Genomic DNA, 20,175 nt, shown 5'->3' with positions numbered 1-20,175 from the left:
CAATATGTTAGTTTCCTGAAAAATGAATCCAACCTTTTCACCAGCTGTTTTTTCCATTCTATTTCAGTTTTCCAAGAAAACCATTAGCAGACTAAGGAAACAGTAAGTATAACTTTAAGCAGGGAACCAGAAATTAGCATTGCATGTGGATTCTAACAAAGAAGTTGCAACACTGATAAGCTGTATTTTGGCTCTAATGACAGCCTTAGGGCATCCATGTGTGTACATGTAATAAATCACCCCATTGAAAAGATAATTACTGAGGGGGAAAAAAGATTTCTTCATAGTAATTACACTAAACTTCCTGAATTAACATACCCACAGATGGTTCTTTGTGGTCCTACTTACACATTAGAGAGAAGAATGCTTGATTACATTAGTTCACTCACTTGAAAGGAAAAAAATTAATGATCTGGTAATTATTCATACTAATACTCCTTAGTTGGTGAAGCCTATGTAGACTTTTGACCGCAAAACCAAAGAACAAAAGGTTAATTAGGCTTTTAGGCCTGAATTTTCAAAGGCAGTGAAAGTTGGACAACATCTAGGTGAAAAAAACCATCTCTTTTAGCTGCAGGCAGGGATTCAGAAATATATCCCCATTACTATTTGGTCTGGCAGCCCTGGCCCTTTCTAAGCATGGACACAGCATGTGTACCCTTTCAGCAAAGAATAATTTAATTAAAACTTACACTTGCATATGGACATGCTGTTCCACTCCCTTCCAATTTAATTGTAAAGGATCTTAAAGGAATATGAATACTCCCACGCCAGCAGCTTAAACAGTTTTCTTCTACCATCAGCGGCTGTCTGTGTTAGTGATATGGACAGCTTTCTCCATTAGCCCTGGCTTCTTCTCTCCCAGAAAAGCATGTCTGCTTCACATAAACAAACAGGACACTTCTGGCTGACCCATTGAGAAGCACATGCTAATGACCTTTTCAGGGCTGAAATGCACCCTGCCAGCAGCTTTCACATAAGAAGCTAGCTTTCTTGAAGAACGCTCAAACAGAGGTCAAAATCCTGACCCTCTGAAAGAAAATGGTAATCTTGTTACTTCAATAGGACTAAATTCCATCGTGGCTTTGTTTCATGGGGATTCCTTTTCCCATTTGTATCTCCTTATTGGAATGTGTTAGTGAGCAAATTACAGAGGAGCAATTTAAACCTCAGAAAAGCAATAAAGGGATCTTTCAACAGAAAGTTAGGAGATTGTCTCCATCCTAAATTCATCAACAGTCTGGTAAAATAATCCTGCTATCATTTTATGATTAAACACTACATTATAAAATTCCATGCATCAACTACAAGTTGATAATTAGAGTCTACAGCTCACTCTCTTCTGGGACAGTGACAGCAGTATAAAACAAATTGTTTAAAGCCTCATATTTCTTCCCGTTTTAGTCATGCAGTACAAAAATGTGTCGGGGGAAGAATTATCAAAACCCAATGATTAGCCTACCAGGTACAGATCTATTTCTGCACACTACTGTGGTGGTACTCAGTTCCCTCTTATGCTCCTACCCACAGATATGTGTTCTCTCTCTATCAGCCTGTCACTGCTGAGTGAAACAACTTTCTGGCCTATTTCTGGCAACCTTCACAACAACCAGACCATTTCTAACTGTCCATAAGCCCTGAAAAAGGATCTTAGTTCCCATGAAATAAAGTTTGCCAACACCTAGGTTCAATCTCTTGAACCAAACTGAATGCCCTACTCACCTTTAAATGCCTGCTGGGTTGCTGCTGTCTGAAACCATTGTGTGTTCTGTGGGGTATACATACGACTACTGAAGATATCAAAAGCTCCTGCCTCTCCTGGGTCATGCTCAGAGGGTTGCATGAGGGCAATAATCCATCATGGCATCTTCTAGACACTTTCCAGGGTCAAAGTTAGAAAACCTCTCTTTTGCAGACTCTGAAAAACCTCATGACTTGTTCCTCGTGGAACAAGACAATCTCTTTCAAAATAGATGGAACTGTCTTGCTGAAATACATCCATCACCTGCATGTTCAATTTGAGGCATAAAAGGGCTGCCCATTTATATCTGATACTCGCTTCCTTCACCTTTTCACTTTGCAGTCCTCATTACCAAATTGCCATCAACATCTCCCCATCTCTTTTGTTAAGAGGACTTTAGTCTTCCACTGCAGAGCAGGGAACAAGCTCTTGAGATGCAATTGGCAGCTCTCCTCCATTTACTTTTTTAGTGTTTTGACCCATCCAGACCTTGCCCCTACCCTGCAAGCTGGTAAACCACTAGGTAGAGTCCTGAGCAACAGGTAGGCTCAGGTAGCTGCAGATAGAAGCTCACATCTCCCTCAGCAGTGAAACAGCATAATGTTTGTGTTTAGTGCTCTACAAATATTATTTTGGTGGGCAAATAATGTCTTTCTGCAACTGGCTATTGTACATTCCCTTACTAGTATGCAAAGTGAAAATTTTCAGTTAAATAAGATTAAATTTATGTCCAAAATGCCTACAAATATCCTTTAATATCAACTATTCTTTCATTTTATCCAGCTCTCCACCAGCACTACTATTTGTTGGGATCTCTTTATCCCTTGCAGTATCAACACTGATCAAGAAACCTGGCCACAGCAGTATCAGCTTCACTTGAACTTGTTTTCCCTTTCTTCCCAAATCTCTCTCCTGAATACTACTGCAAGATTGCTTACATCATCTCACAGCTCCTTGTTCCTGTTTACTTGTGCTGTGCCAAACCAGTCAGACAAGCAATTAAGCTTTTTCCTACATCCTCACCAGGCACCTCTGTGCAGTGCTCCAAGATACATCGAAAGAATGAGCATTTGTCTGTGGCCATCTCTTCAGCTGGTCAGACAGAGATGCTACAGACCAGCAGAATCCAAATGCCAAGTGTCTCAAACCTTGCTTTGTAGCTGCACGATCATGCAGACCCCACAACTCTGTATGTTTTGGTAACTTCTGTATTTGCCTGCAGGCAATAATAATCTCGAGTAACACAACTAGCCTGTGTCTAACTCCATACATCCTCACCTGCACTGTGCACATTCTGGAAACAGGTGGGTCACTTTACATGGCAGCCCAGTACTCATTCTTTTCATCTCCACTTGCCAGAGATGTTATCTGGCTTTTCACAGTACTGTTGTGCCTAGTCTCTGGAGTCCAGAAGAATTGTTCTCTCATTACTCTACACTTTCATCATAACAAAAATTGTTCTGCATTGCTCCTTTCATCTGACTTAACTGAATATGTCCACAGATTCACTGCTTAACAAAAAAACCTGACAAAACAATGTATTTCTACAGAAAAACAAAGTAAAAGAATCCTTATGAAGTCATCTTTATGCATCATCAAAGAAAATGAGGGTATACATAAAAGTTTCAGAAGTTATTTTCTCTGGAGGAAAAAAATCTCACAGAGTTGTCAATATTTGGAAAGAGTCAAAAGTATACTCAACATTTTTTCCCAAATATAAATCAATGGACCAGATTAATTCATCTAAATCATCATTATCAAATAAGCTGTCACAGAAAGCCAATACTAAAAATAAACACAACCAATTTGGGTGCTATCATACCTTGACAAAATGTAGCATTGATTCTCTTGTAGCCTTGTGGGCATTCCATCATAGGACCATATCCATGGTAAGCTGAAAAAAACCAAAACATAAGTTAAATACTGATAACTTATATCCTTGCAGAGTCTGACAGCTAAATTATTATGTAACTATATTAAAAAAATTGTAAGGCTTTGTGAAAAAATGGTTAAGCAAAAAAGACAAAGAAATTAAAATTAAAGGTTGTACAGGCAACTTTAATTCCATCTTTTTAAATATGGGTACCACTAAAGTCTTCAGTTATCCAGTCAAATTTGTGTTAAAAAACAAAACAAATCTTTGAAATCAGGATACCTTTCATTCTATTTGTTCAGAAATATTCAAATAATTACTTTTGCAAATCAGCTACAAACACACCATATTTGGAAAAGATAAAGTGAAGACTCATTATGGAAACATCTAGGATTTACCTAACAGAGCTGTTGAATTTCAGAATAATAAACTTCACTTAACTTACTGGCTGATCAGTGAAAACAGACACAGATATAACAACACTGCAAAATAAATACTGGACTCAATTTTGCCAAAGTAGAAAGTTTTCAGTTAACCAGCTTTTTATTTCTATTTATTGTTTTTTTTCCTCCACTTAAGGTTGCTTTTCAGACTACAGAAAACCATTTATTGATTCTTAAACATCATAAATGAGAGCAGTAACTTCTTTGTATGGTTATGCACTAAAAGCTAACTTCTTGGCAGAGCCCAGTACTTTATTAAGCATATAGGACTAAACTTTTGGCAATATGATCACATAAATGCTTTTAATAAGAGTCAAGAGAGTTTTTCATAATTTGAATGTTACAACAGAGGTACCTTACATTTTGTCAGATCTTTTGTTTCATTTCAAAAGTGTTCCAAATGTTCAACAAACCTCCCCAAAACCTACCAGGTTCATTCATTTCCATCTTTAGGGTATATGAACTGTCAAGACAGAACAACCAAGTTGCCATTGATTGGCTTCCCTTCACACAATGCCCGAATCACACATTTATCCCTGCAGCTTACTTTAAAACTGGCACTTGGTTGATTGTAATGATGGAAAAAAAGGAAAAGGAAAATTGTTTTAACTAGTTATAAAGCTTTGCCTATTATTTGGAAAAATTTAAGTGATGATCTTGAGTAGCAGGATTTGGAGTGAGAGTTTTATTTCAAATATCAGTGAATAATTTAAAATAATTGCTTAAATAAAACACAGAGTCTCCTTAGATATCGTATAAAGTGTAAAATGATTAAACACACATAGTAAAAATACAGCAACGTTATTACAGTTCTGAACACATACTTTTCCATCTTTACACTGACTACAATAATTTTAACACCAACTACAACGTGAAAATTGTGCCTCTCTACTCAAGTGGCAGCTACACATTTAGTTTCCAAGGAAGATTTTTCCAGTCTTTTCCTAATGTTAATATTAAAACTAGTTGAAATTGAAAGGTACTTCCAAAAGCACAATGCATTAGTCTACTTCTGGTCCCCAAAAGTGTCAATGAAACTCCTAGTACTCATGTTGGCAGATTCAAACTCACAATTGCACTCATTACGTCCTAACTGATTTGTGTTTCCCATAACAGACCTGCTTTGATCCACACTAAAACCAGGAGAGTCTCTAACTTTCTGTGGGCAGGAATGGTACCCTGTAGTGCAGACTGCTGAATGAAAACAGCTCCCATTTGTAGATGGAGACCAGCCCATAATCTATGCCAGGTCTTTTCCAGGGCTGCAACACATTTTCCCTCCCAGGGTGACTCAGCTGCTCTAGAAAGTGCAGTGGTGGACTGAGGTCAGATATTTTAACCTTTCCCTCCTTCCTCATCCTCCTACTCCCACAACAAACAGGAAACTGGCAGCTCACTAGCAGCTGTTTTCTTCTTTTCAACAAAGAGCAGAAATGTAAGCAAGTCACAGCAGAGAAAAAGCTTGTTCAGTGATGGCTGCTGATCCATGTGGGAGCTGGATGGAGTCTGACATAACTTACCCTTTATTCACCTAAACAACATGTTTGCAATTACTAAGTTAGCAAGAAGCCTGACCAATCACAACATCCCCCATGTAACACAGAAAGACTCTTCTTCTTAAAAGCTGTTTTCTGTTAGAAGCCCTGAAAAATGGAGATCTGTTCCAAAACTTCCTTTGGTTTTCAGTAATACTGAACAACCCATGAACTTAAAGACATGGCAGCTGTCTCAGGTCAAGGCACTTAAATCTGCAACAGGACAGGAGCCCTGACTGAGCAGTGCCTGTTACTCAAAATACTCAAGTCCTTACAAAGATGACAGAACCCTCTCTAAGACCATGGGAACAAGACATGCAAACTTAGGCATGTCCTTAAGTAGTTGATTGAAGAGGGAAGTACCTGCTAGTGACACTAAAGTATATGCTTAAATATTTTGCTGAAGTTTTTAACCCAGAAATATTTTCTGGGTTATGCAGAAGATCACAACCTGATTACATATTATTATAAAAACATGTCCACTTTTAATGAAGTTTATGAGGCATAAAACCATAAAAGCAAAAGGAAATCTGTTTGCTTCCAAAACATCTACAATAAAAAGGGTAATACCAATTTAATGAAATATCAGGTCAGAATTATATGGGAAGAATGTGGGACTAACTTAACTTGTTGAGACACATGTGTAGATATCACTTAACTGACAACTTACTATTTATTGACTCCCAAGCTTTTCTATCCAATATCATATAAATTTATGTATACAATATATGCATATTCCTCTTACCACTGAAGCATTCTCAGTGTTGCAAAATAAAAACATTTGATTAATATAAATCCTTCAGCATCTACTGTAGATTTCCATTAAAACGTCTAATAAATTGACATTTATCTTTGGAAATTGTTTACTCTACAGAACCATAACACTTTGATACTGTCATGAGGTTTAGTTTGACACCTATGCCCAAAAGATACTTTGACCTACATCCAGAAGAGATTTTTGGTTTTCAGGTTTTGTGCCAAAGCTTAAACTGAACACTTATAACATTTTAAGATGCTGTAAGATCACTTAAACACCTGCAACACACTAAACGTATCACCTTCAATTCTTAAAAATCTAAAAATTCACCATTTGCATCCATGTAGAATTGCCATAACATATGGCATGATTAAACAGCATCATGCTTAGACTCATTCCTTAAAAAACATACATCATTACTAAGCCTTTGTGACAGATTCAATGAATACTCTTGAAGCATACACCTACCAAATCACACTCTTGATATAATGACACTGTATTTTAATCTGCATAAAATACACAGTGTACCCTTCTCCTCCTCCCTTAAAACACTAACATACAGTGAGAGCTCCCACCTAGAAAAATGAGAAATGTGTCCTATTATGTCTAGAAGACACAAATCCTTACTTTCCAGGAATGCTTTAATCAGAAGAAGAGGATTATTCCAAGTGGCACCATTCTCTGTCTCTTCCTGAAATCATACAGTTACATTAAAAAAACCAATTCCAAATTGAGCCAGAAAGCAGGAGTGAGCATGACTCATACTGTGAGTAATTAAGGGCTCTGGGAAAGAGACTGGATCCATGATCTGTTCCAAGAATTGTTTCTACATTTTATGGGTTAGGGCATCTCCTCATAGGTATAAAATGTAGATTAGAAACTATTCTGGCAGATAAAGGAACTCTGAAGTGTCCCATCTTGAGCAAGCATGCTAGTCATTAAACTTTTTTATAACAAAAGGACATTGCTCATCTCATTAGCATTTAAACAAATTATTCAGTGCTTTGAAAAAAGAGTGGTGGACTTCCTTTTAGGAGAGGTTTTTAGGTTGAGTTTAAGCACTTCAGTGTACCCACTTAGGAAGCATCTGTGGATCAGAAGTTTGTCACAGTTTCCCTGTTTGCTTACTTTTAACACTGTGCTGAGCACCATGCCAGTAAGCAGCTGCCTGATCTACACATCTACTGTGGATTCCAGGCTGAGACAATCAGTATTTTACCTGAACTATGAAGAACTAGCAAGTGTGCTTCCTTTCAAACCAGGCACCAAAAATTTGTATTAGTAGTTCCAACCAATTTTTGGTTGAAACACATTTCAGGCTTTTGTGATTTTTCTCATAGCAAACCTACATCCCAAATAAGCAACATTTCACTTGCCACTATGATTCCGATGAACTAGATTTCAGCTGTAGCTCAATTGCATTGCCTGAATGCTTCACAAAATCTGTCAGGCTGGTGCTGTGACCACTGCCCTGGGGAACTGTTCCAGCACCCAGTCACCCTCTGGGAGAAGAACCTTTTCCTAATAACCAATTTAAACCTCCCCTGACACAACTTCAGGCCATTCCCTTGGGTCCTGTCACTGTCACCACAGAGAAGAGATCAGTGTCTGCTCCCCCTCTTCCCTCACAAGGAAGTTGTAACTGCAATGAGGTCTCCCCTCAGTCTCCTCCAGGCTGAACAGACCGAGTGACCTCAGCCATTCCCTTTACAGCTTCCCCTCAAGGCCCTTCATCATCCTTGTTGCCCTCGTTTGGACACTCTCTAATAATTTAATGTCTTTTTACATTGTGGATCCCAAAGCTGCCCCCAGCACTCGAGGTGAGGCTGCCCCAGCTCAGAGCAGAGCAGGACAATCCCCTCCCTTGCCTGGCTGGTGATGCTGTGCCTGATGCTCCCAGGACAGGGTTGGTCGTTCTGGCTGCCAGGGCACTGCTGGCTCAGGTTCAACTTTCCCTGCTCTCCAGCCTCTCACTCTGCAGTCTGTACAGAAATCCTGGGCTGCCCGGGGCCAGGTGCAGAACCTGGCCCTTGTCTTTGTTAAATTTTATACAGTTGGCATGTATGCTCCTTTTAGAAACTGTATTTACATGCTACAGGAATAAAATAGATAACTGAGTCTTATTAACTGTGACCTTTAAACAACCAAGGAGGCTCTCTTTCCAAAGCATGTCAGAAGATAGACATATTCAAACGCACAAAATGTTTCAGAAACTAGCAAATCAAATTGAGTCACCATAAATTTATATCAGAGTCTCCTATGGAAGGAGGAGTCGGAGAAATAGGAATAATAGCAGATTTTCTGCTGGAATTCTGTTTACATCCATATCAAGACTTTCAGAGAAACACACGCTTCCAAAAAATCAAACACTGAACATATTTCCAGCATTGCTATCTGAATAACAGGGTCCTTAGAAGAACTAGGTAAGAATGACTGCAATTTAATGATCTATTTTTGGCCCAGTAAATGCAGGTCCACTCCATCTGCAAAACAGAGATCACGTTATCTTTTCCCATCTTTTATTTAATGCTGAAAATATGACATGACACAGAAGTATTCTTATTCCCGTGCAACAATAATGTAATTCACAAAAAGTTCAAGAGATTATCCTTACCAATCATGCAAATAGTTCTAAATTCTTTTCTCATTATAATACGATGTCAAATCATAATAAAATGCTGAAGAAAGTCTTTGTCATTGTCTAATTGTTGGGGAAGATATTTCAAAAGCAGAGGAAAAAAAGCAACCAGCAATTTAGAGCCTGGAAGACTTTGGCTCCAAACATGAAATTTCATCTGCAGTCCCGAGAGGTCACTGCATTCTCTCCAAGCAGAAACTGGCGCCTCTATAATTCAAGATTTCTGTGCAAACTTAAAAAAAAAAGAAGTCCAGCTGGAAAATCAATGTGATTACTCTTCCTGCACTGAGTAAATGCAACAGTCCATCACTGGCTCAAAGGAGGAAGAAGCAGGGGAAAAAACCCTATGATGTCAACTTTGCTGGCTGCACCAAGCGCCTGCATATTGTAACTCTGCTGGCATGCAAGGGAATTCCAGTTTCTACAACCTGTCCCTAAATCAAATCATAGCACATTTTTTCTACTAGGTTCCTTTGGTATTTTTCCCCTCTGAAAAAAAGGAAAATACTAATTGAGGGGGAAAAGCCACAAGAATAACAATAAAATAGCACTTACACGGCTTCTTGGGACATTTCTGGCATTTGTTAAAACCCCAGGAAGTACCCACGGTTCCACAGCAGTCTTCTTGCTTGGAAAGGCCAGGAAGTGCTTTGCCACACTGAAACAGTCAGGTAAAGAATACTCTGGTTAATGATACTGTACAACACTCACTGCCAGTACAATGTTCTTTTTCAGTCATTTTGGGTGAACCTCTTGCTGAGACACTGAAGATTGAGTGGAGCTCTTAACTGGACTTAAATGGTGCTCACACATTGCAGAAGCTCTCTACACAGGTATGAGTAAATTAAGTGACATTATTACCTTTCCCCATGACACTTTGAAAAGGAGAAAAAAACAGAAGAAACCAGTATGACATAGGAATGAGTGAGCATATTTCTGAGGTAATAACTCACCATTGGCAGCTATCATTTTCATTATAAAAACATGCTTACCCACTTTTTCAAAAGCTATATGAATTATCTCAAATACCTTATTATTTCTGAGGTCAATTTCCATGTCTCCACCAATCAATACCATACTTGTTATGCTTTATAATGATAAGACTATTAATATTTGGAAGCTTAGAACACCCTAGTTATTGTAATTTTCTTCCATTTTGCATGGTAAAGAAAGCTTAAATATATTTCAGCTTCAGACATTAAAAAGACCCCCCCCAAACATCTAAAGATGCCAATTAGGCATACAATGGAACACACAAAGCCCAGGAGAAGTCCACAACAGCTGCACTTAGTAATACTTTCAAAGCAAATGTGATATAAATAGGCACTGCAGAAACAATTCTAATGTGCTGAAGTGTGAATCCTCAGTATGGCGTGAATAGACTTTCCCTAATCTAACTCTGCTTTCTGACAGCGTGTAAACCTCTGACCCAAATGTGCCTCGCCACATAGCTTTCAGCTCAAGATAGCTGCCTCATCCTATGCCACAGGCTGTGCTCCCACTTAGCTGGTAACAGAGTCACTCTGCAGTGCACACACATGCTGAATGCACAGGCACTGACAGCTTCCTTCAGCTTTCCCAAAATTTTTCCAGTGTGCTCTTAATCATACTGCCACACAAGCCAATGATATTTCTAAAGCAAATTTACCCTGTGTAGCTTTACAGTGTGACTACTAACAGGACAGCAAGCTACTCTACAAGGGTTCTGACTCATCAGAGGGTCCCTCTGCATGGGGAGGCCCAGCAAAGCATCATCCCAGCCATTTTCTCTGTCCCTTTTTCACAGATACTCCCGAGACACATCCTGAAGTATCTCGACAAATTAAAAGCAGCGCCAGTTCACTATTTAAACAGCAGACTGCAGCTCAGCATGTGCAGCACGTGATGCTTAGATCTGTCTCAAGGGATGTGTGAGAAGTCTGAAGTGTCTTTCATCTCAGTGACAGCCAGCCACACACGTCCAAGTTTTTAGCACCAGAACAACTTGGCATGGCTATGGTGTGCCCCTGCCTACTATATCCTAACATATCCATGTTAGTATCACCTGTACTTTGAGCCTCAGTTTGGCATGACACATGAACAGCAAAAAGAACAGAGTGGCCAAACAGCTTCAAACAGACTGCTCTGTTATTGTGCAACTTTAGGAGTATATTTTCACATTACTGTCTGGAGTGGGTCTGATGAAAAATTTTCCTATGTTGCAAGGGATGGGAAATGGTCTTTGCCTGGATGGTATTTGGCTGTGCTAAAACAGTGGAGTATCTCAGCAAGTCCCACCTTTCAGATGAATGCCCAGGCTTACCCTAGGTGAATGCATATCTCTCAGCTGTCTTGCACTCCTCTGGACCAGTGGGATTAATAAAAGGCTGACCATTAGAGTCCACTGAGTTCTGCTTCCATAAGCAACTCCCAGCCTGGTACTTCAGAAATACCATCAAGATGCATAAACGGGGAATTCTGTACAATTTCCTCTGCCATAGGAACTCTGCTGTTTTCAAAACTGAAATAAACTCTTCCAACTGCCCCAAGCTAGAGGATACACAGATCGTGCTGCATGTCCCAGAAGCTCAAAAAATCTTTCAACTGGAGAGTACTCATAGTGCCTCCTCTATGTGATTACCCTAAAACCTTAGACAGTTCAAGTCACATCTTTACACAATGCTGGTTTTCTCAACGTGCCTCCCAGGCAGGCATGCTCCAGGAAGGACCCTTTTACTTAATAACCACAGCTACCTTTGCTTTATAGATACAGATGCTCCACCCCTTTTCTAGAGCTTCTTCCAAGACAGAGAAGACACTTGCTAAAGTCATGCACTGTGGCTGTTATTGAGTCAGCTAAAGCATTTTGCACCCAGCTCTTCTCTCCCCACTGTACCTCGGCTTTCCAACTCTCCCCTCTGCAAAAAGAAATGGGAGGAATCGAGGCTGGGGTTGCATCTCCCCTTATGATCTCAGAAATGGAGCATTTGGGCAGTGAGGCACATTACCTAACACCCAGTGTTTCTCTTCAAGGTCAAAACTTCAAGGACACATCCCAGGAGCTTGCATGTGTCAAGGCAAGATTCCACTAACATGAGAGCCAACATGTCATCATGAACTGCCCCCCCCCGCCACTTTTTTTTTCTCCTTTTCCCCAAAATAGAAAATGTGTAATCTAATAGTAACAAGCTAAAAGAGAAGAAGGAGGAAAAAAAGGAGAGGAGAAGGAGGAAGATGGACTAAAGCCCACTTATAATTTAGGTGTGGTGCTACAGTATTTGTACTCTACTGAAAATCATGATCTTTGTGGTCATAACTTTTTCGAATTTCCATATAAAAATCATGAGCAAAAATAAGGATGCCAAAGTCTGAGTCATCTGGCAACTGTGGTTTGCAGTTTTGTCAGTAAAAGCTGGCAATGATTAAAGCTGCTGCTCCCTCTGCCTCTATGGTGAATTAAAGCTTGAAGAATCAATGATAATTTGGTTAACATCCAGATCATTGTAGAAACTGGGCAACAAGGAAAAGCAACTCCCACATGGGGCTCCTATTGCCTTAAGATCTGTGTAATTTTGGAGCTATGCATCACAAAACATGAGTGCTCTGCAAAGTCCTAATCCAAGCAGAAACAGAGTTCTTCTATGGCTACTAAACCCTGATTTCCCTGGTACATATAGTAGTGCTTCAGATACTCTAAACACTCATGGCACTGCACAAACTGTTCCCCAGCCAGCTATGTTTTCTTAAGGTGCTCACTCCTTTCAGCAACCTTAAGCATATAGGAATTGGAGTTCCATTTCTACAGGTCTCAAAAACTTTTATAGGTAATTCCTTTCCACTTCAAAAGACTTACACACTCCCTACAACCAAGATGAACTTCAGACAGTCTTTTTCAGTCTCTGACTCACAAGTGACTGGAAAAGTCACTTGGAGGAATTCGTAACTATTTTTTAGTTTGTTTCACCATTCTACACAACTCCAACATATACTTATGAGCCTAAAATAAGCAGGAAAGCTAAACACAGGCATGCTGGACTACTCATAAAGATAATGCCATTCTTTAAGCCTAGGTTTACACTTTTCTATCCATCATCTACATCTACTTTTAAACTAATCTAGTCTGTATTCTTGAGGGCTCCTGAAAAATAGCACAGATTTTCATGAATGATATCTCTGTCATAAGCTTATGATTTGGAAATAAGTCTCACTGGTTCAGAAGGCAAAGAAGTCATGAAGGTTTGGTATAAAAGAGCTCAACTGTGCTGAAAGAGGCTCAGCAGTAGCAGCAGTATGATGCACACATGGTACTGCTATAAAACAAAGTTCTTCCTGGGTAAAGCACTCAGAGACACTGAAAGTATTGTTTCAAATCCACATATTTTTCCTCATGCGTGCCTGGGCTCCGATGCCAATATTTTATATAACTGAAGGAAGTACTGAATATTCCCACTGGAAGACTGAAATTCTGGCTGACCCTGTGCTGGTGCACAAAAGCCACCCCAAGCCACATCACCTCTTTGTTACCCAGTCCAGACCTCCAGCCTCTGCCCCATCTCCACAGTCCTAGAGTGCTAAGCTGTGTACTGCCACCAGTGCTGCATGCATTTTCCAGTGCCAGGGAAAAGGAAGGGTTATATCCTTGCAACTCATCTGCTAAGGCAGCAGAGGAAATTTATTCAGCTCCCTGTAAAGTGCAGTAGGGAGCCCAGTCTGGCAATTACTACCAGGGCAACCGCAGAGGATTCTGGTCAAGGGACCACAAGGTTTCCTGGGACTCCTATTCCTGCATGACCCATCTACAAATCCCTGTCACAAGCTGTTAGTTAAAACCACAATACAGACATAAATAAAGGAGTGTCACATGATTAACTATGATTGAAATTGATAGGTGCTTTGCCTGAGCTAATGACTCTGGGATTCAGCTCAAAAGACTGCATTTCACATACCACAATAGCACAAGTGAATGGATACACTGTTTAACTTTCTGCAAACTATTCAACAGGCACAGACCTTGGATTGTTGCTTCTTTTTTTTTTTCCTATAGGAACGACAAACAGAGCAAGAAACCTCAAACTTAATACACTGTATTACTGAAACAATTAACAGACATTCTTAATTAGCTTCCTGACCAGCTGAATGACAGGTTGTTACAAATGAAGAGTGTTATCCCATGCAGCACTGGCTCACTAACAGGCATTGTCTCACAAGCAGAGGATAGAAACTTAAATACTTCCAGACTTTCCAGAAGAACTGGTAAAGAATTTGTTTTGGCTTAAGCAGAACATTCTTCATAAGCAAGTAAAAATTGTCCACCTTTCTTCTTTTTGAGTAATTAAAACAATGTTTGGTGTTTTTGGTATCTGATACATCTTTAATCCTCTGATATTTCAGAGTATTGATCTTGCAAAGAAACTACTGCAAATGAAACATTAATCCTGCAAATGAATCTACACCAATTTCTGACAGTCTATTTGTTTAAGAACTTCAGAAGCCAAACCATGAGCTTCAAGGAATTCCAGACAGTTATTTTATTTTATGAGATGGTATTTTAAAGACTATTCTAAAGAAAAGAGGTTTTAAAAGTGCTCTAAGAGAAAAAGTACCAGTACGAAGCACAGAATTGTATCATTTCTCCTGCCTAAAGAAGATAAATACCAAAGTTCATTTCACACAGCTGTCAAAAAAAGAAAATACCTGAAATTCACCTCCCCAGGAAATATTTTCTTAAATCTGAAGTTCGACAGGGATGCTTATGCAGTTGAATGAATAACTTCAACAGACATATTACTGCTGTCATCACCTCCACACTACGCTATGATTGTACTGCACACAGTAGCATCAGTACTTTAGGTTAGGCTTTAAACACTATCAACACATTTTGCTGTTCTGATTTCTAACTCAAGAACGTTGATGTCTTTGTTTAATATTTCCCATCATGAAAAACTCATCAACTATCTAAGCCCAGCTTTTAAAAACTGTATGCATATTCTCAAAGGTAAGTACCCAGTCAGTGTATGTCCATGTCTGAATGAAGTAAATGCTTAATCAGAATCTTGCCCATGATACAATGTTGATAATTTCTGACCTTCTCCAGCTGCCACCTATCACTTGGTTTTATTTGGTATTCTATTAAGTCTGACAGCAGACAGAAATGTGTTGCTCAAACCAAAACAAACATTTCCTGTAAAAGACATTGCTGAAACAAAGTATTAAATAAACTGTCTCCATAGAAATTTATCCCACTTAAGATGTTGGTTAACTAATATCTGTTGATCAGACATACTAAGCAGCATTTGAAACACATTTGAATGCATATATGAGAGTTTTGATTGCACTGAAAAATGGACAATCCTTATAATTTTCAAAAGTCCTTGCTAGTGTTCATCATTAATGTTATTTATTAAACCATTTAAATAATTAAAACCAGTTAATTAAACCCATTCATCTATCAAAATATGCTTCTTTTGTCTGCTATAGATGCTCTATTGTGATTTTCTTTAAGATGATTTTTTAAAGTATCACTATAATCCACCAAATTTCACTTCATGATACCAAAACAACTCCAATTCAGGTGTCCTTTTGAACAAAGCTGTAACAAGTATGGACCCTTTTCTGCAACACCTTTTAAAGCACTTTGCAAGGGAAGCACAAAGCATCACGCAGCAAACCACTGGATAGTGAGGAATGGAACATATACCCATAGCACCCAACACAGCAACCTGGAGCTCACTTGAATTTGAAGTACCACAAGAAGAAGGGGGGATCAGAAGACAGTATTTCTGACATTCTTGCAGTGATTATTTCAGAGCAGTCCAGCTCCTCTCAGCAGTTACATGAGGAGGAACAAGCATAGGCAGACATGACTTCATAGCCAGCTTCTGTTCTGGACATTTTGCTATGTGTTCCCTTTATCAAGGAAAGCAATTTCAGTATCTGTCTCTCTCTAGAATAACAATGGTTTTTAATTTTGGTTTTAAACTACAGATGCCGAGATCACTAGAAGCCTCCTTCCATAAACCTAACATCCAAAAATGTCTGTGGAAGAGAACAGCATTACATGTGAATCTAGACAGAAAGAGCCTGATTTAGATGAATTTTTTGCAGTACCAGCTTCTTCAATTTCCTGCTGTTTTGCAAATTTTTTTACATTGAAGCAAAGAAGAGCCCCAAACAACTCTGAGGAAAAAAAAATCCCATTTTTTAGTGATAATACTGCAATGCAGTAACCATAGGAAAACAGAAAACACATGAATATACTTAGTAAACACTTCAAAGTGGTCTTAAGGGGTGAAAAAAGTAGTGCTCCATTATCTTTATATGGATTTTTATGGACAGTAGGCAAGTGCATTATTTTCTTGATTTAAATGTAAAGAAATTATATGCAAAATCAACAGGATTCAAGAATACCAACACAGCCTTTACTAAGTACACCACTGACGCTCTAGAAGGGTTTTGGGAAATAAGATATCCTGTGTCATAATAAAGGCATTTTTATTAGAGCTAAAATGAAAATCATCTGAAGACGAGGAATTAAAGAGGAACAAAATCTTCCTTATTTGCTTGCTTTCTAAGTAGGACTTAGTGAATCAGTGCTCTAAGATGACCAGTTCCTTGGATTTCAGAAATAAAGGACCGCATGGCTGTAAAATATTTTCAGGACACTACGCCCAGTCTCCAGCTTTTGAAGGCACCATTATAGAGTGCTCTCCAAAAGTTACTGCTCTCCATCTTAATTGGGATTTTTGTCCTACTGCTTCCATTATGTCTGTTTCCCAACTTCAAGTCTCTATTTCTCCTACACCATTTTTCTATGTAACAATGGGCAAGTTTAGGTAAAGGTTTGTTTCCTATATCTTTATGTCAACAGCAAGTTTATGGTCTGCAGCTTAACATGGTTTATGATATACCCTGAAAAAAATCTTTGTGGTACTAGGAAAGAGTTTGATGAGCCACAACTTTTTTGTGGGACGTATCATTGTGGGCTACCATGTAATATGATACGTTATCCTGGAGCAATCACCATTAACATCTCCTAGAGGAGAAATAAATGCTGAGTGTTCCACTCAGAGAAAAGAGAGGCAGCCAGGAAAAGTGAATTGACTTGAGAAAAAAACAGAACTATTTGCTTCCTATAATATCTTTTAAAAATTCAAATAGTAATGATACTTTTGTAGTTTTCTTTCCACTTTACTTCACAGTGCTGAGAAACACATACTTCAGAAAACAATCACAATTAAACAGCACATACATACATACATGTGTACATGTATTTACAAAAATACAAGTCTTTATTTATCTATTCTTATTAAACTGGGAAATTTCATTCCTCTTGTCCCTCTACTCTCCCTGTCCTTCTGAGCTGGTAGACTGACATCTTTTCACTCACCTTTTACTAGCTTATTCTCATGGTTGCCGTCTTTGGTTACAATCACTTATGATACCACAGACAGCTAAGGAAAGAGGTCTGAAAAAAATCCTATGTCATTAATTGTGTGAAAAGTGATTGTAGGCCTGGAAATATGACCAGATTCTTCAATTGTCTGTGCCCTAATGTCCTCTGAACTTCAGTTCAAGGTGGCTCCAGCTGCTTAAATGTAACAGCACGCACTTGCTTAGAAATTCACTGCAGAAAATGCACTCTGTCTTGGAAATTGAGTGTCCTACTGGTTTTGAATGAGATACATTAAGGGAATTTAACTAAGGTGGGGCAAGGAAGAATGTGGTGGGAGATGAAAAATATTCCACAGAAGATTATGAAAAAAACCTCAGAGCACTAAAATCAAAGGACCTGTAACTAAAGAGCAGCTGAAATTCAAGGAAGAAGAAGGAGAGAAGAAGAGATAGGGAGAAACACAGAAAAGGAGAAGTTACACTTGCACACAAAACCACAAAAGAGATCCTGATACAGTTTTAATCCTGTGCTTTTAGTGTAGACCAAGAGTAAGTTCAGCAAAGCCCTAATCAACTTAGTTGATTTGTCTACAAGAGGCCACACACAAATCCTTCAACCAATCTGCTCTACAGAGAGTAATCTCAGGATCCCAGGATATTTAATAAAACATTTCTGAAGCCAAATACACAATCCACCCCGCAAAAAAATGTATAAACACTGATGATTGTTGAACTAAGTATGGGTATCAAAATTATCCAGCATCAGCTCCAGAAAGGACTTGCAACACATTGCTACTAATAGGGAAAGCTCATTTAAGTATCACATCTGAACAAACAGAGAGAACCCACAGAGATATCAAAGCAGATATGAAAAACTGAAAAGCTAATTCTTTAAGAGTAGGTCTATTAAGCACTTCAAAAACCCCCATCTTTCCCAGTTCAAGGCATATTTAATATTAACATTAACATAAGCATTGACTGGTTGCAGGAAAAACAGTAACATTTCAGATTCAAAATTGAAAGGTAAATGAGTCACTTAGATCTATATTTGACCTATATTTATGGCAAGGTCTTAAATGAATGTTCTACAAAATGCCATTCTATAACTCCAATTCTAAATTGAACCATCACTCTAACAGAATGCCTCTGAAATCCTTACTATGCTCTTCTTCAAGTTTGACACTGAGCAATGAAATTTGTAAAAACTGAGATCATGCACTGTTCTAAACTAGGAGGCAATACCCTTTCTTGAGTATTTCCAGGGAAATACTGAAAAAAAAGTTATAAAAATTGGGGACTAAGCATTTAGTAGGATTCCAAGTCAGATATGAGAGTAATGCAAGCTTATTTTCCCTTTTCTCCCCCTTTAAAAGGAGACAGGAGATAAAACAGCGTGCACTCCAAAGAGTAAGACCAAGAAAGTAACTTTGTATTCCTTTATATATGAGTACAAAAAGAAATATCAAAAAATAAAAAAACCCAACTATTAATTATCACACTTATTTCCAGATTTTTAGGATTGCACATTATGATGCCAAGCTTCTTAGATGGCTCATTTTAGGAAATAGAGAGAAATGGTCGTAAACACAGGCCCTGTTTCATTTTTCCATGTAAAATCCATTTGACCATGTGCTTTAATACTTGTTGAAAAAAAAAAGATTTTTACATGCTTGAAACAGACAAGCACAAAGAACTCACCAGTGTAAATTAAAACTGTAGATCCCAAACCAATAATTTGAAAATTACTAAAGTCTAGCCTTTAATGTTCCACATGCAAACTTAACTCTGGTCTTCTAAAAAATCTTTGATGTGCAGTGACATTTAAATCAACTCCCTCCATTGGATTTTGCAGAATCTTTTTTTAAGCATCCTCATGTCAACTTGTTAGAGATGGCAGGAGACTGAGACTAAGGAACTTTGATTTCAAGCTCAACATTCTGCCCTCAGCAGGTGGAGTTCAGTACCTTAGGACCTGACAGCTCTGTCACCCTCACCCTGCTTCTGACTGCATCCTACTTCTGCTCCTGTCTGTTCCCCAATCCTGATCCTTTCCAAACTCCTTGCCCATCTGTGAGTAAGGGATTGAGGTCTCTTCCCTCTTTTTTTTTTTTTTTGTGGGGTGAATGCAGGGGTGGCACACAACTTAAAAGCCTTTAAAAAATCCACTGACAGCTGGAAGACACAGCCAGAAGAAACACTTGCAAAGGGCATTTTGCTCCAGTCCTACATCTCAGGAGCGATGGGTGATGTCCCTTTGAGGGGAAGGCACGCTCTGTGCCAGTGAATTCTTTGGATAATTTGGGTGCCAACATCTAAACAGCATTTGTGAAATATACTGGAAATACATACAATATGCAATGCTTGAAAATTGGCTAACTTTAGGTGCATATTACTGGAAGGACCAAAAGCAAAGCAACCCTTGTGATAAACTTAAAACTCACATGTTTGATGATAGAGTCATAAAGTATTTTTTAGCCTGAAAAACAACATATTTATTCTCTAACATTACCTCCCAAAACAAGTGATTTTTCCTAAAACCTCACGCATTATTTCAGTCTGAGGCATGCATTCACCTTAAAGACATTTGATCTGAAAAGCCAAATTTCAAAAAGGTAATAAGCAATAAATAACAGGATTTTACTGACTTCTTAATCATCTTTTCACATATCCTTATAATCTCTCTCTCTATATATAGATATATGTATATTCAAATATATATGCAAATATAAAACCACATGCTTTCAGGATTGAAAGAAGATACACAATTTTGAATAGTTATATGAAAAACATGGTGTGAATATACTATTAAGTGAACTAA

The 20,175-nt window shown here is 38.5% G+C and overlaps 1 protein-coding gene across 8 annotated transcripts in view; it reads right to left on the bottom strand.

Moving 5' to 3' along the window:
* LTBP1 (latent transforming growth factor beta binding protein 1) overlaps positions 1 to 20,175 on the bottom strand; it is a 185,501-nt gene that overhangs the window by 77,951 nt on the left and 87,375 nt on the right. For all 8 annotated transcript variants that reach the window (XM_064414813.1, XM_064414816.1, XM_064414812.1 and 5 more), the window contains 2 exons: positions 9,543 to 9,645; positions 3,564 to 3,635 (listed from right to left, as the gene is read on the bottom strand). In XM_064414813.1, the coding sequence (XP_064270883.1) occupies positions 3,564 to 3,635; positions 9,543 to 9,645 (175 nt within the window). The remainder of the gene's footprint in view (positions 1 to 3,563; positions 3,636 to 9,542; positions 9,646 to 20,175) is intronic.

Source organism: Passer domesticus, chromosome 3 (assembly GCF_036417665.1).
Source record: "Passer domesticus isolate bPasDom1 chromosome 3, bPasDom1.hap1, whole genome shotgun sequence".
In the NCBI taxonomy this organism is placed as follows: domain Eukaryota; kingdom Metazoa; phylum Chordata; class Aves; order Passeriformes; family Passeridae; genus Passer; species Passer domesticus.
The sequence above is the reverse complement of the archived record's forward strand: the minus strand, read 5'-3'. Positions and strand labels throughout refer to the sequence as shown.